Raw genomic sequence first — 26,816 nt, 5'->3', positions numbered from 1 at the left:
TTCAATCCTTTAAAAATAAATTCATTTCAGGAAAAAAAAAAAACTTAAAGGGCAAATAGTGTGGTATAAGGGTAAAGTAACTTAGCTTGATTAAATTCCTTCAACTCTTCGTAAGATGTACATTGAAACAGAATGAGCATCTCTGATAAGACTTCTTCTCATCTGCAAACTGTCCATAAAAATCACATCTTTTCATTTTATAGATGCTTAAATGAGCATCAGTTAATTAAAGGGAAACTACCTTATGCAATTAAAATTGTTAATCAGTTATGCAAAATTAACCAACAGTGGTATAAAAATGCATAAAAGTCTGTCCCTCTTTTTAACTCTGTAAGTGATATGTTCTTGAAGATAGGATAGAGAAAATGCAAAAGGAGAAAAGGGTAACCATGAGAAAGTGTGTGTGTGTGTGTGTATAAGATTTTCTTCCCCAAAAAGCACAGTTTTGATTACAGTTCTTTCCACTCAAAAACTTTCAACTGCTCACTAAGTTCTCAACTCTAATGGCTAAAATTCTTCCATGATTTTGTCCCAAACTATGTTACCAGTTGAAGGTGAAAGTGTCAGTCGCTCAGTCAGACTCTTTTCGACCCCATAGACTGTAGCCCCCCAGGCTCCTCTGTCCATGGGATTCTCCAGGCAAGAATACTGGAGTGGGTTGCCATTCCCTTCTCCAGGGGATCTTCCCGACCCAGGGATTGAATCCATTTCACACACTGAAGGCAGATCCTTTACCATCTGAGTTACCTCCCACTAATCGCCATCTTTCCTTCTTGCTCCAGTCAAACCAAACCACTTGTTGTTTGCCTTATATAACCTGATTTTTTCCTTTCCACGCTTTTGTTCACTGTTTCTATTGACTAGACTATTCTCTCTCTAACACCATTTCACCGTACCCTCCCCACTATCATAACCCCAAACTGGGAAAATCCTAGTCTTTGTTAAGATGCTTAGAGCTTCCTACAACAGAGTACTCAACTAACTGCTTTAAACAATACAGATATTTACTATATACATACCAAGAAATTCTGAGATAGAAAAGAGCCATGTGCTTGCTTTCAGTCTACTTTGCTATCTTTTAGCATGTTGGCCACTGTCTTGAGGCTTGTTTCCTTATAGTCACAAGAGAGTTGCCACTGCTCCAGGCATCCCTTTCTATGTCAATAGAGAGGAATTGAGAAATTCCTCTGTACTTAGCAAACTTCTGCGAAGGTGCTAATTGAAATGAATCATCTGTGCTCATTCTCTAGCTTCAAAGACAGCAAGAAATATAAGCATCTACAGTAGTACTTTCAGCCTCAAAAATGGGCAATGGGCTGTACTATCCAGGAGGAGGATGGGACAGATGGGACTGGTGAACAATAATTGCCTCAGTCCTCCAAAGTCCAGATCTAATAACTCTGACACCATGAAGCCCTCTCCGAGTCATCCACTAAGTTACCTCTCCTTTGGTTTTGCACAACACTGTGTAGCTTTTATATTCACATTTTACCTTGTATTATCTGTATGCTTGCCTCATTTCCACTGTGAGAATGTATCAATCCTATCTTGTTCATCTTTTATTCCCATATCCTCTGGCATAGTCCTTGACCCTTAGAAAGTGTTAAATAAATACTTCCTGAAAACCTCACTGATTTGAACCACAGTTAGATGATTTACTTTAGCTACAGGGGGAAATAAAAATGACCTATCATAACCTCTTCCAGAAAAAAAAAAAAAAAAAAAACCACCACTTAGAGCTTTCACCACATTTGTAATTAATAGAAATGTTGCTTTTCAATAAGCCAAGTACCAAAGTAACAGAAATAAAATTAAAAATAGAGAGAGGCTGACCTTATTCTCTCTACCAACAAAATAAAAGCAAGCAGAAAAACATCCTGTGCTGTTTTCTCAAGACTGGCCCACTAGCTTCTGGATAAAGGAGACTCCCAAGGGTTCATCCTATAGGGATCCCAGATTCAACCAATTTAGACCAAGAGGATCAGGGCTGCCTACCGGGGACAGAGGAGCAATGAGCTAGGAGTATCCTGAGGGTTTCATAGAGCAAGGCTGGACTATCACTGCTGGACTTGAAATCTAAGAACTTGTAAGAGAGAGAAATTTACTTCTGAGTTTTCTGCCACTCACAACTAAACCTAATCCAAATGAAAGCACCCACTCTACCCTAGAGACTATGGTACTGCGAGAGCCTTTGGAGCTGGTCAGGACATCTAGAAGTCATTGCCACTAGGAAAGTCCTCTTGAGTTAAGCCTCAATCCAGCTTGGAACTCAGCTCAACTTGAAGACGAACCAACACTAGTTCCATCCAGTCAAGTACCATCAACTCTCTGCACTCAGTTCTCTTGGTAAAACGTTGGTTGCCTATTGAGTTTCTCAAGCAAAACAAAGGACACTAACTAGGATTGTCATCCTAAGGATCAAAATTGCTGATTGTGTTTATTTAAATGCCATTTCTTCTACCACAGAGTCATAGAACTGAATCAGACCTTCCCAGTGGAAAAGCAGCTTACCTCCATCCAAGTGGTAGATGAGACACATGGAAAAACCTGACTTAGTGGTTCCTTGCTTTTTATTTATATTGCTGTATCTTTTACTAAAAATGATCAAACTAACACTGTGGCAACTCGCACAAGCAAAAGAGTCAACAGAACAGGAAGAAAAGTCAGTCTAAAAGTGCATTTTGTATTTTATTCTAAAGATCAGTTTAACTGAAAAGGTGTTTCTTTGGACCGATAGAGTCAGTTAAAACAAGCAGCAGCTGGTTTGTACATGAAGATGCAGGTAGCTTGAAAAATACCCTTTCACAGCACATGTCAGAGTTTATGTAAGCAGCAGAGGAATCTCTGAAGCTGGGCCTTGCTGAGGACAGTGGGATTAATACCCTGGCAGACACACAAGAAGGGCAGGAATGCTTGTTCTCAGTTTCTCCACCCAGAGGGCAACTGTCCAGCCAAGATTAAGCTGAAAAGACATGACAGATTATTCTAAATTCTAACAGGGAGTGTTTCACAACCTATCTGATTCAAATGATAAACGCAGACCTCAGATCATATAATTAAGGTCAAAACATTCAAGAGAAGGCTCGAATTGTCTGATTTATCTAACTGGTCTTATTATACTGTGGTGGTATGTTAGTCACTCAGTCGTGTCCAGTTCTTTGTGACTCTATGGACTGTACCCCACGAGGTTCCTCTATCCATAGGATTCTCCAGGCGAGAACACTAGAGTGGTTTGTGATGCCCTATTACACTGATATTCAAAACCAAGTTTCACTTGGTGGAAAACAGTTCCCCAAAATGGGTGCAGCCATTCACATAAAACTGATCATTAAAAGCCACAAAGGAAATCTATGAACCCATTTGATACTGAAAGTAAAATATTAATACTACCTTTCTTAAAGAAACTACTGTTTTTTTGTGTGTGTGTTTTTTTAACTATTGTGATTCTCTTTCCATTTGAGATTTGCAAACTGAATTCTCATGTTACTGTCTTCTATATACAATATCTTATTCAGGGCCTTATATTTACCATTTCTTCACATACATTAAATACTACTGAAATGTAGTGATTGTGTATTTATACTTTAGAAAATGAAAACCTAAGGACTTTGAACCTGAAATTATTTTGGTGGCTTATATACATAATCCTATATACCATACTTATTAAAGAGAAACCTGTTTTATATGGTGTTAATTTCTCTAAGAATGTATAGCACTGTGGTTATCACGGTATGTGTGGGAAGCGATACAGCACATTGGTTAAGAAGTGGACGCTGGCTGAGTAGTATTCCGTTGTACGTGCACCACATCTTCTTCACCGTGCCTCTGTCAACGGACGTTTAGGTTGTTTCCATGTTTTGCCTACTGTGAACAGTGCTGCTATGAGCGTGTATCTTGTTGAATTATAGTTTTCTCCGAGTATGTTTCCAGGAGTGGGATTGCTGGATCATGATGCAAACTATTACATTCAGAATGGACGAGGTCCAAGATTTAGGATAAACGAGGTTCTAATGTATTGCACAGGGAACTATATTCAGTATCCTGTGATAAGCCATAAGGGAAAAGAATATAAAAAAGAATCATACACGTGTATAACTCAGTCACCGAGTGTACAGCAGAGACTGGCACAACACTGTAAATCAACTAGACTTCAGTAAAAAAGAAATAAATAAAATTTGTAAAAAATGGACTTTGAATCCAGATTCAAATTCTAGGATCCTGGCTTCAAATCCTAACTCTACAACTTACTAGCTATGTGAACAATGAGCAGGGTATTTTACTTCCAATGTACCTTGGTTTCCTCATCAATTAAATAGTCCCTACCACACCATCCCACTGGGCTTCCCTGGTGGCTCAGCAGTAAAGAATCCACCTGCCAATGCAAGAGACATGGCTTTGACCCCTGGGTTGAGAAGATCCTCTGGAGGAGGAAATGACAACCCACTTAAGTATTTCTGCCCGAGAAATCCCATGGGCAAAGGAACCTGGTGGGCTACAGCCAATGGGGTTGCCAGAGGAGTTGGACATGACTTAGCAACTAAACAACAACAACAACACTATCCCATTAAGAGGTCAAGATAATTTATTGTTAATACAGCACTTGGGATGGCGCCAAAGCACTTCCTTATATAATACAAAATATCTCTGTAGTTGTCAGTAAAAAGCTAATTTAAAACTCTATATGCAACCAACTTCCTCTAAGGACTATTAGAACATAATACCACCCAACATTTAACTTGATTAGCCAGAGTTAAATTATTAAGACTGCAGATTTGTTCAAGCAGTCTCTCTGGTGAATTCCTTTCTCATTGATCACAAATCAAAGGATAGAAAAGAAGAAGAAAGGATGGAGTATGAAGTGAGTCAGTCTCCTCCATTCATTCATTCAAAGGTCGAAACCAGCTGGCCCCATGAACTGACCTACTAAGAGTGGCACTGTCTTAAGAATTGACCAGGGAAACTTTTTCTTTTCAATTTGTAAGTTGAAAACCCATATAAAGTACCATCTTAACTACTGAAATAGCCCTGTGTCTCCCATCTCTCCCTACATTATTGCTAGATAAGTCTTCCTAAAGCAAAGAGGTAAGAGTCTGACTCCATTTCTGCTGTTTCATCTCTGAGACTTTGAAGCCCCAATCCCCCCTCTTCCTTTGATGCCTCACATCTGGGAAAACCAGTAAGAAGTGTGTAATGTATATAAATATCAATCTGCTACTAATATAATACTGTATGTCAACTATACCTCTGTTAAAAAAAGCTTAAGGACCAAAGATGCCATTTCTCCTTTGGATAATTGCAAAATGGACCAACCAGGATGATAGGTTCTATTGAGTGCACAGATTTACCAACATGCCAAAGAGTTATTTCAAAACTGCCTTAAGCCCGGTGTCTCTTCACCCAATAAAGCAACAGTTAACCATGCTGCTACTGCTACTGCTGCTAAATCGCTTCAGTCGTGTCCGACTCTGTGCGACCCCATAGACGGAAGCCCACCAGGCTCCCCTGTCCCTGGGATTCTCCAGGCAAGAACACTGGAGTGGGTTGCCATTTCCTTCTCCAATGCGTGAAAGTGAAAAGTGAAAGGGAAGTCACTCAGTCGTGTCTGACTCTTAGTGACCCCATGGACTGCAGCCTACCAGGCTGCTCCATCCATGGGATTTTCCAGGCAAGAGTACTGGAGTGGGGTGCCATTGCCTTCTCTGACAGTTAACCATGGAAGCCTCTAAACCTGAGTCTGTACTTTCTATAGGAAGAAACATATAAATATGACCAAAGTAAAGAGAACCCTTCAAAGTATATCCAGTAACCACCAAGTAGAGGTGTCGGGGACTTTGTTACGGGGGAAGAATCAGAAATTAAACAGAGTTCTGCAATTTGATCCAACCATAAATCCAAAATATACTAAAATAATTTATAGAACAGAGCACTGATTGTCTTTTGTGCCTCTGCAACATTGCTTCTAAATTAATGTTAACATCAGCTGAGCTGTACCCATTGGCCTTTAAAGACTCAGTACTGGTGCACAAGTTACAATTATAGCTGTAATACATTCAAACAAGGTACTCCCCTAGGAATAAATCTATCTAAGGAGGCAAAAATTTGTTCTTTGAAAATTGTAAGATTTTGATGAAAGAAACTGACAATGACACAGATAGAAAGATGTACCATGTTCTTGGACTGGAAGAATCAATATTGTTAAAATGACCATACTACCCAAGGCAGTTATAATAATAATATAATCGCTAAGTCATGTCTGACTCTTGGAACCCCATGGACTGCAGCCTGCCAGGCTACTCTGTTCATGGGATTCTCCAGGAAAGAATACTGGAGTGGGTTGCCATTCCCTCCTCCAGGGGATCTTCCCAATCCAGGTATCGAACCCAGGTCTCCCACACTGGAAGCAGATTCTTTACCAGCTGAAAGCCACCAGGGAAGGCAGTCTATAGATTCAATGCAAACCCTATCAAATTATCAATGGCATTTTTCACAGAACTAAAACAATTTTTTTTTATTTGTATGAAACACAAAAGACCCTATTCCTTTGAATAGCCAGAGGAATCGCGAGAAAAAAGAACAGAGCCAGAGGAATCACACTCCGTAACTGCAGATTATACTACAAAGCTACATTCATCAAAACAATATGGTACCTGCACAATGAATAGATACCTAGATTAACAGAAAAGGATAGAAAGCCCAGAAATAAACACACGTGGTCAATTAATCTACTGCAAAGCAAGAATATACAACAGATAAAAGATAGTCTTTGGGGGACTTCCCTGGTGAGCCAGTGGTTAAGACTTAACCTTCCAGTGCAGGAAGTGTGTGTTTGATTCCTAGTTGTGGAGCTAAGACCCCATATGCCTTGTGGCCAGAAAAGCAAAACATAAAACAGAAGCAATATTGTAACAGGTTCAATAAAGACTTTAAAAATGATCCAATCCAAAAAGATGTGTGTGTGTGTGTTAGCTGCTCAGTCGTGTCTGACTCTTTGCAACCCCATAGACAGTAGCCCGTCAGGCACCTCTGTCCATGGAATTCTTCAGGCAAGAATACTGGAGTGGGTGGCTGTTCCCTTTTCTAGGGGATTTTTCTGACCCAAGGATCAAACCTGGATCTCCCACATTTCAGGCAGATTCTTTACCATCTGAGCCACCGGGAAAGCCCCTCCAAAAAGACAGTCTCATCAATAAGGGGGACTGGGAACACTGGACAACTACATGAAAAGGAATGATTTAGAACATTCTCTTACGCCGTACACAAAAATAAATTCAAAATGGATTAAAGAACTAACTGTAAGACCAGATTCCATAAAACTTCTAGAGGAAAAAATGGGCAGGACACTCTTGAGACATAAATCGCACCAACATTTTTTTAGATCCATCTCACAGAGTAATGGAAACAAAAACAAATGGTACCTAGTTAAGCGTAAAAGCTTTTTCACAGCAAAGGAAACCATAAACAAAAAGACAACCTACAGAATGGGAGAAGATATTTGCAAATGATGTGACTGACAAGGGATTAATTTCCAAAATATACAAATAGCTCAAAATATTAATAGCTCAATATTAAAAAAACAAACAACCCAATTGAAAAATGGGCATAAGACCTAAATAGCTATTTCTCCAAAGAAGACATATAGATGGCCGACAGCATGTGAAAAGATGCTCAGCATCACTAATTATTAGAGAAATGAAAATAAAAACCAAAAAGATAACACCTCACACCAGGTAAGATATCCCACACCTGTCAGAATGGTCATCATCAAAAAATCTACAAATAATAAATTCTGGAGAGGGTGTGGAGAAAAAGGACCTTCCTGCACTGTTCATGGGAATGTAAACTGACTCAGCTACTATGGAGAATGGGATGGAGGGCTTAGAAAACAAAAATGGAGCTACCATATGATTCTGCAATCCCATTCCTGGGCATGTATCTGGAGAAAACTTTTAATTTGAACGGATACATGCATTCCAATGTTCAATGCAGCACTATTTACAAGAGCCAAGACATGAATGTAACCTAAATGTCTGTCGACTGGTAAATGGATAAAGAAATGTGGTACATATATACAATGGGATATTCACCATTAAAAAGAAGGAAATAATGCCATTTGCAGCAACACAGATGGACCTGGAAATCATCATATAAGTGAAGAAGTCAGACAAAGACAAATACTATTTGATATCACTTATATGTGGAATCTAAAAAAAAAAACTGATACAAATGAAATTATTTACAAAACAGAAATGGACTCACAGACAGAAAACAAACCTATGGTTACCAAATTGCAAAGAGTGGGGAGATCCACTGGCCACCTGGACAGAGAGAGAGACAGTGTATGTGTGTGTGTGTGTGTGTGTGATCACTCAGGATGAACTGGGAAAAAGGAATTCATTTATTTATCCATGAGAAGGTCACCATAAAACCTGATGGAGCCTTCTAGCAAGCTGCTGCTATCCACTCTCTAACCAAGTCAACCTATATCAAGGATGAGACTCAAGGATTAACGCAACTGGCCAAATTACATGCAGTGATGAAAAATCCTTGATCAATAATTGGTTCCGTGTGCATGTTTTTTTTTTTTTTTAACAAAATCTTGAGGCATTACCAATTATCTGTCCATTTAGTCTGACCAGTGGCAACAACTCCTTATCCAAGGTCACCTCCTTTGGGCTAAAGCACTAAGGGATTGACTGCCCTGTAGATACCTAAGATAAAAATCAAGGCTTGATTTTTATTAATTTATTTGCCCATATTAGGTCTGTCCATACTAAAGTCAAAATTAAAGGCCTCCTCAAAACATTCCTTATCCCTTTCAGAGTTCCAGACATTATCGATGATGACCATGGCATGCATTTCACTTCTCAAAACATATACCAGAAACTCTAGAATGAGACATTCAGTGAAACGTCCACCTCACTAATGGCCACATGCTCTAAACTTTAGAAAGCCATAACAGCTTTCTTAAACAAGTCCAACATCAATTAAATGAGACACAGCACATCATCAGTCAAACATTAGTGGTGACTTATAATTGAGTCTGACTTCACCTGTGATGTCTGAGTACTGACAGCTTTCAAGCCCATCCCCTCCTCCACTTTCTGCCCCACAGTGGGGCAAACCCATAAGGTGGCCCATGAGCTTCATCCTTTGGCACCTGGTGGGCAGTTAAAATCATGAAAACCCCAACTCACTCTGGTCCTACTGTCTAGTCACAATGAAAAACACAGCCAAGCCTTGCCCTCCCAGAAAATCCTGTATGAGAGTAATAAACCTTTTTCGTTCCCTCCTGATGCACCTGTGGTGTCAGCAGGCTTGCTCACCCAAACTTATTTGGGGAGGCAGTGTGGATCACATCCCCGAGGGAACAATCACATCTATGCACATCACTCCCTTGCTCAAAGACCTCTGATACCTCCCCACTGACAACTGAATTAAATGGAAACTATTGACCATAACCGCTTCCCAAGTGGCACTAGTGGTAAAGAACCCGCCTGCCAATGCAGGAGACCTAAGAGATGCAGGTTTGATCCCTGGGTCAGAAAGATCCCCTGGAGGCAGGCATGGCAACCCACTCCAGTATTCTTGCCTGGAAAATCCCATGGACAGAGGAGCCTGGTGGGCTACACTCCATAGGGTCACAGAGAGTCAGACACAACTGAAGCAGGTTAGCATGCATGCACACATGCACAGATAGATCTTTGTAGTGTTACTTTCCACTTTTCTCCTGGATAAACATCATGCTTCAAATGCTATCGTTCCTAGAACATGCTTGGTCCTTAGTCGCCTTCATTCTCTTTGCTTATGCTCTGTCCCGAGTTTTCTCTTCTACCCACTGTCTCCACTGGTCCTTCTTCAAGTTCATCTTAAAAGCCAATCCTCCATGAACACTTCTCTGAATCTTCCAATTAGATAAGCTCTCTCCCTGCTTTGAACTTCATATCACATGGTTTGAATCTCTGGCAGTGTTTTATCATATTCTGCCCTATAACAGTCATTCACATCTTATTGCTCCTAAAGGTTAGGCATTGACAGCACATGTCCTGGAAACAGACCAAAAAAATAAAAATCCCACATCTGATTCTTGCTACCTAGTTGTCCTTGGGCAAGTCACCTAGCATGTCCAAGCCTGTTTTCTCTTCCAATGAGAGGAGTAAGATCTTATATGTGAAGGGTTTGCCTAGTATCTGATTCATACTAAGCACCCAATAAAATGTTAGCAATTATCATTATTTATCCTCTCCACTAGATCAGAAATAATTTTATTTCAGAAATTCATTTTTTACTCTAATGCAACAATGTTTGGTATATGGAAAGCACTGAATAAACATCTATTGAGTGAACTGAATAAATGGTTCATAGAACTTCAGTGAAATTTTAAAGCAATTTAACCATAAGATTAGCATAATTAAATCACATGCACAAATCTAATTCTAAGAAAACACAAATCACCAAAAAAGAGAGAATTCAGGAAAACAGGTTTGTCTTCCAAAAACTGCTTGCTAACTTATAACTAATTTTCCAGACGTTCCTCCACACCCCATACCACCTCTCCCAACCCTGCAACATGCACACACACAAACACACATATAAATGAGTTATTTAGTTAGCTATCTTCTAATTCTGATATTTGAACAGAGCAGACATTTTTGGACTAAAAACAGTGACAAATTAAATAACAGTTTAAACTTTCTAGCTGTTCAAAATCTTGTCCACAGATCATTCAGCACTCTATAAGAAATCTGATATGAGACTATAAAAATATACAATGAACAATGCTATTCTACATTTAATATTCTCAAATAGACATCAAAAATATTTTTAGAGTTTAAAAAAAAATATTTCCATCTTTTGCAGTCAATCCCATTCAAGGATCTACTTTAAGAGAAAAATGGGAGATGTATCATAATAGAAACACAGGTGAAAATACAGGGAGATGTATTATAATAGAAACACAGGTGGGTTCAACAGTGCAAGGAACATCCTCTTTGTGTAAAATACCTGATTGTCTGCAGTACTTTAAACTATTAAAATAGGATTTAATGATAGTGAGGAATGCTCATAACATTGTAAATGAAAAGACAAGGTATAACATAATACAAACAGAAGGTGGTTTCATTGATATTAAGGTGCTTTTTCCTTAGTAATAGGACTATTCATGGTGTTTGTCCCCCTGTATTTTTAAATAATCTGCAAGAAACATGAGTTAATTTAAAAATGTCCTTTATATGTTTAATAGCTATGTGTTTGCCATGATCTATAACTACAGAGGGACTTTGCTGGTGGTCCAGTGGTTAAGACTGTACTTCCATTGCAAGGGGCGCGAGTTTAATCCCTACTTGGAGAACTAAGATTCCCTGTGCCACGTGGCGCAGCCAAAAAATAAATAAAAATAACTACAGAATGTGTCTAACTGAAAGAGTGAAGTCGTCCTTGAATACATTTAACTAACTGTATTGTCATAAACTCAGAGAAGCTGCACTGCACATAGAAAGGTACATCTGTAAACTGAGCGACCTAGTCTTTCAGTCAGTCCAGTTCTCTACTGTGCCAAGTCGTCACCTTGAAATGTTATGTATCGTGGTTCTCTTTGAGGAAAGAAAACATCGTTGTACAAAAATTACTACAGGGGTTCAGGGTTGAGGAGAACTGTAAACTTCCACTTTAAAAAAGCCTCTCTTGGTAACATCTTCAAGCCCTGGGAAACATATTCTCAAATATTTGCTTTTTCACAAAAAGTATTATAGTTGGTCATATATTAAGCTCTGGCTTCCTTAAAAGCAAATGTATCCTTATATTCACCACCTTCAAAAGGGAACCAGCAGTAAATCCTATTATCAGAAAATGTCAGCTAAACATAAATTGCATTTCTGTTTTTATCAACATTTCCATACAGGTTTGTGATATGGTAATCATGATCTCAAATCTTACACTGTATTTTCATTTTCAGTAGTCAAGCAAACCTAATGAACTTCCATGTAACACATTAAAAGGCACCAACAATAAATTTTTCTCAAAATTCACATAGATGAGGAAGTTTCTGTGATCTGTGACATGCATACTTCTAGGCGCGGATGTAGAGGTTGTCATGAGGTCAGTCCTATATATATAAAGACAATGAACTTGGCCTATCAGCAGCAGGGCTGGCAGGATCTGGCCCGTCAGTCCGCTGGTTTTCCAGGGTGATGATGGATTTGCACTGATTTGGATTCCCTGTTTGGTCTCGGTCCTCAGAGAAAGGGAGACAGCCTGCACCTGGAGCTGGTCTGGGCCTGGAGAGCCGAGCATGCAAAGCTGTCTCACCTGGTGATTGAGTGACTTCACGGCCATGAACTTGGTCGTATTTGTTTGTTGTTCTCACCAGCTGAGCTAACTGATCTTTTAAGATAGAATTACAGAGGCTAGTACAGCTTTCCAGCATTTTCTTTTTCACTTCCCAAGAAATACCACCATTAAATTTCTGAAATACTTCCTATATTATGATGGACTCATGAGCTCAGAGGAGCTTTACAGTAATAAGATTTCCTATGACCAAATTATTTCAAACATATTTAACCATACTCAGGGGTCTGAATGTCCTTTTCATCATAGGGGACTGGAATCAAATCCCTTATGATTATACAGTAGAAGTGACAAATAGATTCAAGGGATTAGATCTGATAGAGTGCTTGAAGAACTATTTGTGACATTGTACAGGAAGCAACGACCAAAACCATCCCACAGAAATGGAAATGCAAAAAAGGCAAAATGGTTGTCTGAGAAGGCCTTATGAATAGCTGAGAAAAGAAGAGACATGAAAGGCAAAGGAGAAAAGGAAAGATAGACCCATCTGAATGCAGAGTTCCAAAGAACAGCAAGGAGAGATAAGAAAGCCTTCCTTAGTGATCAATGCAAAGAAATAGAGGAAAACAATAGAATGGGAAAGACTAGAGATCTCTTCATGAAAATTAGAGATACCAAGGGAACATTTCATGCAAAAATGGGCACAATACAGGACAGAAATGGTATGGACCTAACAGAAGCAAAAGATATTAAGAAGAGGTGGCAAGAATACATAGACGAACTATATAAAAGAGAGCTTAATGACCCAGATAACCACAATAGTGTCATCACTCACATAGAACCAGACATCCTGGAGTGAGAAGTCAAGTGGGCCTTAGGAAGCATCACTAAGAACAAAGTTAGTGAAGGTGATGAAACTTCAGCTCAGCTATTTCAAATCCTAAAAGATGATGCTGTGAACGTGCTGCACTCAATATACCACCCAATTTGGAAAACTCAGTGTGGCCACAGGACTGGAACAGGTCAGTTTTCATTCCAATCCCAAAGAAAGGCAATGCCAAAGAATGCTCAAACTACCACACAATTGCACTCATCTAACATGCTAGCAAAGTAATGCTCAAAATTCTCCAAGCTAGGCTTCAACAGTATGTGAACTGAGAACTTCCAGATGTTCAGGCTGGATTTAGAAAAGGCAGAGGAACCAGAGATCAAATTGCCAACATCCTCTGGATCATAAAAAAAAGCAAGAGAATTCCAGAAAACCATCTGCTTCATTGACTACGCTAAAGCCTTTGACTGTGTGGATCACAACAAACTGTGGAAAATTCTTCAAGAAACGGGAATACCAGACCACCTTACCTGCCTCCTGAGAAATCTGTATGCAGGTCAAGAAGCAACAGAACTGGACATGGAACAACAGACTGGTTCAAAATTGGGAAAGGGATATGTCAAGGCTGTGTACTGTCACCCTGCTTATTTAATTTATATGCAGAGTACATCATGCGAAATGCCGGGCTGGATGAAGCACAGGCCAGAATCAAGACTGAGAAATCAGTAGTCTCAGATATGGCAGAAAGCGAAGAAGAACTAAAGAGTCTCTTGAAAGTGAAAGAAGAGAGTGAAAAAGCTGGCCTAAAACTCAACATTCAAAAAACTAAGATCACGGCATCCAGTCCCATCACTTCATGGCAAATAGATGGGAGAAAAGTAGAAGCAGTGACGAATTTTATCTTCTTGGCCTCCAAAATTGCTGAGGATGGTAACTGCTGCCATGAAATTAAAGGTGCTTGCTCCTTGGAAGGAAAGCTATGACTAGCCTAGATAGTGTGTTAAAAAGCAGAGATGTCACTTTGCCAACAAGGGTTTGTATAGTTAAAGCTATGGATTTTCCCGTAGTCATGTATGGATGCAAGAGTTGGACCAAAAAGAAGGCTGAGCACCAAAGAATTGATGCTTTTGAACTATGGTGTTGGAGAAGACTCTTGAGAGTCCCTTGGAAATCAACCCTGAATATTCACTGTAAAGACTGATGGTGAAGCTGAAGCTCCAATACTTTGGCCACCTGATCCAAAGAGCTGACTCATCAGTAAAAACCCTGATTCTGGAAAAGACTGAAGGCAGGAGGAGAGGGGGACGACAGAGGAAGAGATGGTTGGATGGTATCGCTGACTCAATGGACATGAGTTTGAGCCAGCTTTGAGAAATGGTGAACAGGGAAGCCTGGCATGCTGCAGTCCATGGGGGCACGAAGAGTTGGACACGACTGAGCGAATGAACAACAACAACAGGGGTCTGAAACTCTTTTTTTTTTAACACACTGAAAGTTAAATTTAAACAAATATAGTGAATGAGTGCAAAGCAAAAACAATAAAACAAATTCACATCAATTGCCTTTTTAAAAATTAGCCATGAGGATTTCAAAGGTCTCAAGGTAGATAATTAGCAATACCATCATGTGGTCAAAAAAGGACTGGAAGGGGAGGATGGAACCTGAGACCTAGTCCTGGTTGTTGCTGTATAACAACAGATCACAACTATTAGATATTCATTTGTAGGGTAGAATGAGAATCTGGGCTTGACACATTTAAGAGCCCATCCAATTTTAAAATAGTGAGAATTCTGATTCTTGTTAAAAATACATAAATCATACACTAAATATTTTTTAAATCTAGATTTTTTTGTTTAACCGATGGCAAAGTTAGAGCTGCAAAAATGTTTTAAGGTAAGAGATGACCTCTTTTAAGGCAAGAGAGAATAACATGGAAACTTACATTACCATATGTAAAATAGCCAATTTGCTGTATGTCTCAGGAAATTCAAACAGGGGCTTTGTGTCAACCTAGAGTGGGATGGAGAAGGCAATGGCAACCCACTCTGGTGCTCTTGCCTGGCAAACTCCATGGACAGAGGAGCCTGGTAGGCTGCAGTCCATGGGGTCACTAGGAGTCAGACACGACTGAGCGACTTCCCTTTCACTTTTCACTTTCATGCATTGGAGAAGGAAATGGCAACCCACTCCAGTGTTCTTGCCTGGAGAATCCCAGGGACAGGGGAGCCTGGTGGGCTGCCGTCTATGGGGTCACACAGAGCTGGACAGGACTGAAGCGACTTAGCAGCAGCAGCAGAGGAGTGGGATGGGAGGGGGATGGAAGCAAGGTTCAAAAGAGAGGGGATACGTGTATACCTATGGCTGATTCATGTTGAGGTCTGACAGAAAACAACAAAATTCTTAAAGCAATTATCCTTCAATAAAAATAAATTTTAAAAAAACAACTGAAAAAAAAAAGGTAAAACAACATAAAACCAGCCTGTGTTTTTAAACAAACATTTCTAGGAATGAAAAATACCTGTACAAAACATCCTGAAGGAGCTGTTTTTCTCCTTCTATAACACAAGATCACCTGGACAATACAAAATATATTTTCTTAAACTATTTCAAGCACAGCACTGCAGAATTACTGAAAGATTTTAAAAAGACATCACTGAGGTCTTTTGCATATACAATCTAGAAATCTCATTTGCTTCTTCCCTCTCCTTTACTATGAAAAATCCTTGCACAAGTGTAAAAGTGAAACTTGAATCTCATCTGAAAAATGTCTGTCTTCACTTTAGTTATGCTGCTCTCTGACGGATGGATGACTAAATGGATTTTGGAGCAGGAAGAAAGCACGGGCCAAATTGGTTTTAACCTTGCACAGATGATAGCAAAGCTTCCCAAACTAGAGCTGCAAAGCCTCTGATGTCATCAAGTAAGCAAGCCCCATATTTGGAACACAAGTCTAAGATGATGAGATGGTTGGATGGCATCACCAACTCGATGGACATGAGTTTGAGCAAGCTCCGGGAGTTGGTGAAAGACAGGGAAGCCTGGCGCGCTGCAGTCCATGGGATCACAAAGAGTTGGACACAACCAAGCAACTGAAATGAATGACAGACAGAATCCCTAAGGGAACAATGACAGTTCATTTGGGATCTTTTTTTTTTCTTACCCACTTTAGTTAAGACAGAAAACAAAGCTATAACTTATTTCTGATTATATATTGAGGTGACCATAATCCACATTTGCTCCCAATTAAGGTAATTATAAAGGATTTACCCTTTATTTCAACTAATCTTTTCTCTACCTCTGGGGAGGGGGAAACTTATCTATTATCAGTCTTTCAATTTAAGCAGCTCTTCTGTCTTTAAATTTTTTATTTAATGTGCTTCAAAGACTCCTCACTTTGTAAGAAAAATCTGTCAGTTATAAGGTATAAATGTGCCTCATGGGTCACTATTGAATCACATGGGGCAGCAAAATTGATGATAAATGTATTAATGTTGCAAACTGAATTAGTCCATTGAAAGGGGGGAGTTACAATTCAGGGTCAAGGTATATTAGCCTAAATTCTTGCCACTTTAAATCGAAATTTATTGGACATTTTAATAACCTTTTAAATTGAGGGATTTATCAAGTGCTTACATTTTTAAGTATTTTTCTAACTTTCTTCAAATGAAACTGGTAAAGAAAAAAGGGTGTTTTCTGCTGAAATCTTTGCTGAGTAACAGAATGTATCACCAAGCAAAGTAAATTTCAAAAATGGATTACTTGTAGGTTTCTAGGATCGATAATGCATGATACCAAGAAACAGTGTTTAAAACAAGTGCACTTCAAGTTATGATACTGTCATTTTCTTTTTGCCTATTCTGTTATCCTTATTGGATTTTTGTAGTACCTATCTGCCAAGGAATTCAGAATGCATTAGAAGCTTATGCTGTGTTGTGCTTAGTGGCTCAGCCGTGTCTGACTCTACCCCATGGACTGTAGCCTGCCAGGCTACTCTGTCCATGGGATTCTCCAGGCAAGATTACTGGAGTGGGTTGCCATGCCCTCCTCCAAGGGATCTTCCCAACCCAGGGATCGAACCCAGATCTTCTGCATTGCAGGCATGTTCTTTACCAGCTGTGCTACCAGAGAAGCCCTACAAGCTTATAGACTTAGAGTATTATAACCATACAATAGAATTGTTTTCAAACAGTAATATTTTTTACCTTAAGAATGTGTATTGCCATGGTTTGGGGAATAGCAAGCAGTGATATGCTATTAAATTGGGAAGTTTATACAGAGGAAGAAGCAAGAAATCAAACTTCAAAAAAGCCGTCACTTAACAGGCTAAAAACTCAGCTTCACTGTACCACAGATTCTGCTTCAGTGAGTTGATGATGAGAAAATCTAGACTAACCCATCTACTGCTTTCCTGGATCTTAGATAAAGGTCAGTTTTAACTGTTAGACTCTCACATGATGAAATAATTCTTCTGAACAGAGACGCTATAAATATTACAATTTGTTGTTTTGTACAATATCAGCAGACTTACCAATGAAAGTCCATTGGCAGTTTATTCCTAAGATGGTGTGCTTTTATTTATTAGATGTTTTTGATAATTTGGCATCATCCTTAGGAAATAATGGCAGCTGGCCAGTTTATGAATTCCTGGTGAACATTTAAAATGCTTAATGGAATATTAAGTACCATATATTTAACCTTTTCTTAGGTAATTATAGGATCTAAAGTATAACCCCAAAATAATGAATACTATTTCATAAAATGAGCCTTAGAAAACTTAATATAGTTAAAATTAAAATATCATATCTATCTAATCTAAACAAGGAACAAATTCAGATATTTTTAGCTCTATTTTGAAAACTTCTGAGTTTAACTCAAAGAGGGAAAATGTTTCTATTCTAAAAAAAATGTCTACAACTAAAGTACTACCTAATCCTATTTCATTTATAAAAATATGGAAACTTAAATTTTATTTCAAATATAAAACTCTCTAGAATATAATCATTTTAAAGGGAAAGAAGGGCCCTAAGACTTACTGATACAAATTTACCTACACTTTAAATTAAACAATAATAGCTAAATTAAGATCACTTTATATAAGAGGTTAGAGATTAATGGAATTTACTCTTAAGCTTAATTGGCAAATAATAAACTGAAAAAAAGAGAAATTCTTGCCTATCGTTGAAAATACCACTTCATTAACCAATTGCTTTTATTTACCATTAAATGTGATTCATTCTTCATAAAGGTGTATATGCTAACTTCGAATTTAACTTAGCAAAATGTCCCCAAATTCTTAAATACTGAATTGAACATAAGAAACTGATTGAGACACTTGTTTATAATTATAGACAGTTAGCTCTGGGTATTTCCTCAAATTCATATCGTACCATGAGAATTTTTTAAGCACACTAGCAGGGTCTCTGATAATCAAACCATCAACCCTGGTATGTTCCATTTTATGCATTTTAAAAAATACATTCTCAAGAAAATCTAAGTTCCAATTTACATTATGATATTAGGAATTTTTATTTACATTTTAAAATCTTTTATTTTAGAATATTGTCTTAAGACACTTCACTTTCATACATTTATTTGCATTATATTTGTTTCACACCCTGCTCTAAAAATCCACAGAACAATTTTCTATGGAGGGTTTTATTATGTAACTAATTTTGTTCTGTCCTAACTTAATCAGCCTAGGAAGAAACCCAAAATGTGAACTGTTTGTCTTACAGAAATCTTCCTTCTTACCAACTTTATAATGCTTTTACAAAACTGTTTAATAAATAGCATTAACTTTCACATGAATATTCAACTTCTCTATGTAAATTGTGAAAGGATCCACCATCTCAAATCTATCTCCAAAGCCTGTCTGTATAAGACACTGCTCCTGTTTCATTCTCAGCTATAACTAACAGCTTAATTATCAGCAGAACCAAAACCATTCAGTATCACTGCCCCTAATCCTTTTTTCAAATAGCAAACTTGAACACAGCTGTAATTCTTTTAAGAATCTTTATTGAATTTTTTTTAACAATTTAGTTTGTTGGCTCTCGATGCAGTTTATAAAAAAACTTCAGCATAGTTTCATATAAACTGCAATCAAAAAAGTAACTTGTCAAGAAGTTATCTGAAGTTGCAAGTTATTTTTTGAAATATGCAGAACAGTAAAATGTAAGCATGCTCTCGGATGCAGGGGCTCCTGTGGACTATGGAGTTACTCTGAAGAGCTTGCTAAGGTCTGCAGGCAGTTTATGAAATGCAATCATTCTCTCCACAATTTCGGTACATGAGAATAAAACTGATATTTATGAAATAAGTCTTTTTCTCAAAAAAGTTGAGGCAGCTTTTGTTGAATGCTATCAGTGAGAGTACACTTGCTACACCTTGAACTGTACTAAGAGAAAAACAGCCAGGAGGCCATGTTCATGCTGAAACTTGAAAACATCCCTCCACACATGTTGAGTTCCAAGAAGAAGGAAGAGGATAAAACACTACGCACAGTTGTTCATCGTCCCACAGTAACAGAACACACCAAGAAACTTTACAGAAGAAGGGAGCAAATTCCTTTCGCTGCTTTCAGTCAAGGTCACTGGCGGCTACAGTGGAGGGTGGAGGTGAAGCAAGCCTAGGACGGGATAAAGCTGAAGTCTACATCTCATGCAGAGTTGTCCTGGTTCTGTCCTCACGCGCTTCTCAGACATCCGAATTCGAGCTGAGGTTTGTTAACCTGGGGTCCGCATTGATTTCGTATCTGTAATGATACCCTTCCATGTGATCCCTACAGGCATCTCTGATGTTATGCATCCACTTCTTTATCCCTTTGCGGTTCAAATACAAAACCAGGAGGAAGATGGCGCCTATCAGGGCTAAAACAATACCCAGGAACACATAAGACGTCTGCAGGGATGGCGGGAGCATAGGGTCACAGTCCAGATCGGAGCTGTTGAGTTCCAAGAGGACCCGATGCCTCATTTTCTCCGGGAACGCACAGGTGAGCCTGCCTTTGCCCTGCACTACCTCGGTCTCCTTGAGCCAGGCCACCATGTCCACCATGTGGCAGTCACAGACCCAGGGATTGTCGTCTAGGAAGACCCGGACGTGGGGCAGGCTTTGCAGCTCGGCCAGGGTGCCGTTGCGCAGGACCTTGAGGGCATTGTCCTCCAGGTGCAGGCTTTCGAGGTGCGTCAGGTTCCGGAAGGACACGTGGGTCAGGCCCACCAGCGAGTTGTTGCGCAGGTCCAGGTGCCGGAGGCCGGGCAGATGGGCCAGGACGTCGTGGGGCAGGTAGAGGAGCTGGTTGCTGGCCAGCTCCAGGCGGCGGAGCCCCCGCAGCGCGTGGCCAGCTCGCAGGGCCGCCGCCACCATCCCCTCCAGGCTCAGGTTCTGCCGCTCGGCCGCGGGGAGCTCGAGGCGGTTCAAGATGAGTTCCGCCAGGGGGCTGGGGGTCGCGACACTGGCGTTGCTGCCCGAGAAGGCGAAGGGGCTGAGGTCGGCCAGCGGGTTGTGGCTGAGGTCGAGCTGGCGCAGGCCGGGCAGGTGCTCGAAGGCGCCGGCGTCCACCTCCTTCAGGCGGTTGCCGCTGAGGTTGAGCGCGGCCAGGTCGGCCAGCGGCGGCCGGCGGGCGAAGGCACCGGCGGGCAGCACGGCCAGCTGGTTGCCCGTGAGGAAGAGGTTGCGCACGTAGGGGGGCAGGTCGGCCGGCACCTCGGTCAAGTTGCGGTTCACGCACTTGACGGTGCGCGCCGCTTCGGAGCACTCACACGGCGCTGGGCATCGGCCCGGCAGCGCGGGCTGGCCGGACGCCGCGGGAGCCGGGAGCGACGCCGAGGAGGTGGAGGAGGACGCCGACGAGGGGAGGGAGGTCGAGGAGACCCAGCCCAGGAGGACTAGCGCCAGCCGCGCCAACCGCAGCCGCCCGTCCCCGGCGGCGGGGCCCCGGGAGCACCCCCCAGGCATCGCGGCTCGGGTGTCCCCGGAGCCGGGCTGGGACGCCGCCCGCTCCGAAGGTTCGGGAGACGGGGCTCCGGAGGGCGCGGGCCGGCCGGAAGCTTCTGGAGAAAACTTTCCCCTCGTGGGAGCGGAGGAGGGCCGCCGCCAGCGCCGCCGCCGGAACTTGGCCAACCCCCTGGCCACCGGGCGTCCCCCTCCCGGGCCGAGTCCCCCGCCCCGTCCCTCCAGAAAGTACGCACGGCCGGTTGGGACGCTCGGCTCAGCGCTCCTCCTCCCGCTCGTCTTGCGGCCGCCGCCTCCGGGTGGCACCTCCCGCCTCTTTTGTTGGCGCCTCCCGCAGGATCCGCTGCGCGACCTGGGACAAGCGGGAGACAAGCGTGAGGCGTGGTGGCGCCCGCGGCTCCCCGAGGGCAGGAATCGGCCGCCGCGAGCCAAGCCGACCCTACCGGGTACCCGAGACCTCCCTCCGAAAGCCCGTCCGGGCCTCGCCTCCTCCAACGCCACGCACATCCTTACCCTAGCAGAGGGGCAGGCGACCCGAGGGGCGAAGCACAGTCTTGCAGCGTCCCGAGCCCTCACTATATATACTCTTCCCAGCTCCCGCCCTCCTCCTTTCCCCGATCTGTCTCTTCCCCCGCGTCTTAAACTTCTTGCTTAATTCCCAGCGCCTCCCGACTAAAACTTCTCCTTCCCAGCTCCTTCCCCCCACCTCCTCCGCGGACGACCTGCCTTCCGGGGTCTCCGCCCCCGCCCGGACCTCTCCTCCACGTCCAGGTTCGGACGCAATGGAAGTTTCAGGTTACAGGAGTCTTTTGATGTCTTTCAGGACCCTGACGGATAAAGTGGAAAGCACTCGGCTGGCGCCCCCAGCCCGCGCCCCCGCCAGCCCCATCAGACCCGAGGGCGTTCAAGTCATCTCCAAAAGGGAGGCGGGGGTGAGGCCGCAAACAAAGCGGCGGTGGGACCCCCGGACCGGCGCTAGTCTCCTGCCTGAGGATGGGGAGGGGCCCCGGAGCCGCCCCCCAGGCCCCTATTCCCCCCCGCCCCCCAGGCTCTCGCCTTCTCCGCTTGCTCCCCGGCGCTCACCTCCGCACTCGAGATAACTCCCAGTCTCACCAGAGTCGCAGCGACTTGCCCGTTCCGCGCTGCGGGCGCCGACTCCTCGCACCCCAGCCCCTGGCCCAACCTCCGCAGCTGGGAAAAACCAACCCGGGGGGCGGGGAGGGGGGGTGCGGAGGGCCAGGGCTGCCGGAGAAGCTGCTCCGGCTGCGCGGCGAGCCTGGGCTGCGCTCGGTAGGGGGATGTAAGAAAGGAGACGAGAGGGGGATCTAGACCGCGCGCCTCCTTCTGGTGGAAATTGACAAGGAATGTGCCGGAAAAGGTGAGGGAATCCCTTTTTCTCCCCCTTTCCCTGGCATCCTTTGGTGGTTCCTCATTTTGCATACTGGGTTTTACCTTGGACTGGAACAAAACCGCTCGTGCATCTCGTGAAATTCGCCCTGATCTGGGCACTTAAAGCGGTAACCAGGTAGATTGAGGCATAACAGAGCAGGAGCGTAGGGAAATGAGCTGCAAATGTACAGCGGCAGCACGAAAACGCCCAGCTGCCTGCAAGGGAGTTTCGGAAAGGCTCCCCAGCCAACTGATGCTTTAGACTGCCAACTTCGGATTTAGGTGTAATTAATCCGTCCCCACCTGTCCCGCCCCCCGCACTTCTCGGATAGTTACGGAACTTGTGAAGGGAAGAGAGCCAACTGGAAGAAGAAGGGAGCGGGGGAAAGATGGGTGGAGAAGAGATTCACTCTTGATTCATTAGTTTTCCTGCTCCCCAAATTAAAAGCAGAGGGACGAAAACGGCCGCCAAAGCGTCCTAGAAACAAAAGGCAAATAGCGAGGACGTGAGTCACCGGAAAGCGGACCCGCCCCCCTCCCCAGACGTGGCAGCCGTGTGTCAGTGCAAGTCAGTTAGATGGGAGAGTTCGCAGGGTGGGGGTGGGAGGCCGCCAGGGAGAACAGAAGTTTGGTAACCCAAGTCTGACGCCGCAGGATGCGCCCGGTAGGCAAGGAGCAGAGAGGCTAGGACTGGGGTAGGAGACAGGGAATGATTGATTACAGAGAGGATTTGTTACCCCGGAGAGGTTTGGGGTCCTGAAAGCTCTAGTCTTGTTCTCTCAATGAGTGTCTGTCTCTTTTGTCCCGAAAAAATAATTTCCCTAAAAGAGTGAGAAAGTGCTGGTTATTCAAGGTTCTTCATTTCAGAAAACTGAGAAAACAGTTGCAAAAAAGTAAGATCTGGTAATATAAAAAGGATCCAATAAGGAATGCCGAAGTTTGTGCCTATGACATGGGCCTGCCTTTAGTGTGAAGGAAAGGTCCCAATTCTCAAGTCACTTCTTGATTACTTTTGTGGGAAGAAATAGACTGCACCGCCAACAGCAAGAAGGGCCCAGGTGAGACCTAGAGGGCGTGAAAACTGCAAAAAATTTGTGCAAAAAGCCAGTTTTGTTCATTTGCATCCTCAGCACTTTTATCTAAATCTTTTTCCTGTTTTTAAAAGTGCTTTGTAATACGAATGTGAAACATTTTCAAAAAAAGAATCTCAAAAGCTGGAGTCATGTTCTGTATCCTGATGGTGGTGGTGGTTACATAAGTCTAGACATGCGTTAAAATTTACAGAACCTTGTACACTGAATCAGTTTTACTGTATGATAATTTTTAAACAAAATTAGTTATTCATGGGAAAAAAAATACTAATGCTCTGCCTTGGTATTCTGGTTCTGCTCTATTGAGGAGAGTAAGAAGATTCTAAGTATCTTTAGAATTTAGAAAGATATATTCTCATCTGATCTCACATCAGCTCGGCAATATAGATACCAGTAGTTATTCGTATAATTATTCTGTTTTACAAATGAAAAAACTGGGGCTCTGAGCTGAGACTAATTCACATTGACAGTGTCTTTTACTTGCCAAACCTCCTGCTGATCACTTTACAGAAATCATCTCATTTGTTCTTCCCATCAGTCCTCAGGTAGATTCTCTCACTCCAGTTTTAAAGAGGAGAAAACTGAAGCCAAAATAAATTATATAACTTGTTCTAATGTGTGGTGGAGGTAAGGACTGGGCCCAGATTTGTCTGCTTTTCATGTGTATCTCACATTCCACCTCTAGGCAAAATTGAGGCACTTGTGCAAAGTCCTACACTGCATCCCTTAGGCAGAACCAAAGCCTCTCCCCTGGTTCGCTTTCTCCTTATTTTCTTCTACCTGCCTGCAGCTGGCAGTTAGTTGGTTATGGCTGCTGAATCAGGACTCAGAAATGTGGGGTCATTTTTAGCTCCACCACTTACTGTGTGGCTTCAGTATACTTCTGTTTCTTCACCTGTAAAATAGGACCACTAATAAAACATTATGACATTTCCATGAGAATTGAGATAAGATATCTAACATGCTTGGCAAAATTGCCTGTTATTATTGTGTTAATCTTCATTACTCTCCCACTCGCCATTTGTTCTGTACCCACCAACTCACTGTAACTATGTTAGTTATAGGAGTCCAAGGATGGATAGTCTAAGGTCTCCTTCAAGTAGAATTGCCAGATTTAGCAAATAAAAATACAGGACACTCAGTTAAAATTGAATTTCAGGTATACAATGAATGATTTTTTAGTATGAATATGCTCCGTGCAATATTTGGGATGTACCTATGTTTAAAAAAAATCACTTTTTACCTGAAACTCTAATTTAACTGGGCATCCTATATTTGGTCTGGTAACAAAAGAGTTCATAACCTGGTGGAAGAAATAGACAGAAATAAAAGCTTTCATTGCAGAACACTGAGGGCAGTTTACTGTGTGTATCTTTCCAGTCTCTCTGTTTGTATGTATTTTACTTTTGTTTCTAATATTTTTTATATGAATGGGATCATAGTCGATGTATTATATTATTCATGATTTTTAAAATTTTAAAACAACTATGCCTCGTTCTGTGTCCATACTTTCTTTGTTTTAAAGATTGCAAAATGTAGTGTGGACTGTTTTACCACATTTTAAAAACTGCCCTGTTGAAAGACAGTAAGATCAGTAACTACTTTTTGAAGAACTCTCCTTCAAGTGAGAAAAGCTTACTAGGATGAGTTCTATTTTGATTGTCTTAAGCATTTAATTATCCGAAATTATCATACTTGCTTAACTCCTGACAGCTTGAAAATTTTTTGTGTGTGATGCTATTTACATGCTCTAAAGCAGGACAGAGAATTTCAAAGCACATTTTCCTCCATTTATTCTTCCCTTCCAAAATAAAAGAAGGATCTGAATGTCCTAATGGAGAAGAACCAATCTAGTGTATTTCATAGGTCACATTGTAGCCTCCAGGAAAATGTCTCTGCACTATTATTTATGCAGCACATTGTTTCTCCAGCAACCATTTTTCTTCTAATGACCCAAAGGAAAGTCATTAGTAAATTTTTGAAATATTGCTGTTAAATTCTGGGAAGGCAAAGAACAATGTAGTATTTAAAAAAAAAAAAAAAGACGGATGATTATGGTTACCCCAATGGTAACCAGAAGAGAAACCATGTGGTCCAGCAGAAACATCAAGATTATTTGAGACTAGTTAATTTTGCAAATTAGCAAAGGAACTGAAAAAGGTGAACACTCTCAAATCTAAAGAATTTCTAAAACAAAATTAAACATTGGTGAACATCAACCACACATGCTGTAAAACCATGAATCAACACTTAAAACCAGAACAATCAACTTGACAGTTTGTGTGAAAAAAGTTAAACATTCATGAAAAATATTTTTAATTGTTAATGACTAAAAAGAAAACTCATGTGCTGATTTCAAATCATTTGAGAAAGAAAGAAGCTTCTTATCTGAGATATATACACTAAATTAAGTAAAAATATCAACTTCGGAATGGGTTGAAAGGACCTATTTGTTTCATGAGTCAATACAATGGGAGTTGAAGCTGGTAAAAGAAAAAGCGAAGCCATTTCAGGATTTATCAGAAATTAAATAATTACAAAAAATAGAACAAGCTAAAAGGCTGTAATATTAGAAAGACTGAACTGGATGGAAATATATGTTTCTTTAAGAATGGGAAAATATTGAAAGGTAAAAAAAATAATAATTCTATAGCAATCTGCAGAACTTTCCAAATAACATTATAGGATTATTCAACTTTAAATGTGTTTAACTGTCTAAGACCTTACTGTATACTTCTACCTATATGATGTTCTTAAAATATAAAGGTAGATAGATAGGATAAAAATCTCTGCCTTCAGACATCTCACAGTCTAGTGATGAACACCGGCTACCTACCAGTTACAAAACAGGGTGAGTGCAAAGGGCAGGGTGGACTAGGGAGATTGAAGAAGACTTCTTTGGGGAAGTAATACCTGAATTGCATTTTGAATTATTGGTAGGAACTTGCCAGACAGAAGATCGCCAAGTTGGTGGAAAGACTCAGAAAACTTGTTCAGTTCTAAATACCACATGGGGAAGACCACAGCAGAGCACACATTGGAGAGTGGTAGTAGCATGGGTTTACCTCATGCATAGAGTTGACTCATTGGAAAAGACTCTGATGCTGGGAGGGATTGGGGGCAGGAGGAGAAGGGGACGACAGAGGATGAGATGGCTGGATGGCATCACTGACTCGATGGACGTGAGCCTGAGTGAACTCTGGGAGTTGGTGATGGACAGGGAGGCCTGGCGTGCTGCGATTCATGGGGTCGCAAAGAGTCGGACACGA

General features: G+C 41.6%; 1 protein-coding gene across 7 annotated transcripts; it reads right to left on the bottom strand.

The window, feature by feature from the left end:
- Nucleotides 1–18,743: 18,743 nt before the first annotated feature.
- Nucleotides 18,744–22,886, bottom strand: TPBG (trophoblast glycoprotein). 7 transcript variants are annotated; one of them, XM_070376244.1, is made up of 3 exons: nucleotides 22,520–22,886; nucleotides 21,794–21,894; nucleotides 18,744–21,419 (listed from the first exon to the last, which is right to left on the bottom strand). In XM_070376244.1, exon 3 carries the CDS (start codon nucleotides 21,068–21,070, stop codon nucleotides 19,808–19,810), a length of 1,263 nt encoding a protein of 420 aa, XP_070232345.1. In that variant the 5' UTR covers nucleotides 21,071–21,419; nucleotides 21,794–21,894; nucleotides 22,520–22,886; the 3' UTR covers nucleotides 18,744–19,807. The 7 variants fall into 7 exon arrangements, with proteins under 7 accessions (XP_070232345.1, XP_070232346.1, XP_070232343.1 ...); XM_070376245.1 differs by lacking the exon at nucleotides 22,520–22,886 and adding an exon at nucleotides 22,151–22,408 and having other exon boundaries at nucleotides 21,774–21,894; XM_070376242.1 differs by lacking the exon at nucleotides 22,520–22,886 and adding an exon at nucleotides 22,151–22,408 and having other exon boundaries at nucleotides 21,790–21,894.
- Nucleotides 22,887–26,816: the final 3,930 nt, after the last annotated feature.

Source organism: Bos mutus, chromosome 9 (genome assembly GCF_027580195.1).
Source record: "Bos mutus isolate GX-2022 chromosome 9, NWIPB_WYAK_1.1, whole genome shotgun sequence".
Classification (NCBI taxonomy): Eukaryota; Metazoa; Chordata; class Mammalia; order Artiodactyla; family Bovidae; genus Bos; species Bos mutus.
Note: the sequence above shows the minus strand (reverse complement) of the source record. Positions and strands in the feature narration are given on the sequence as shown.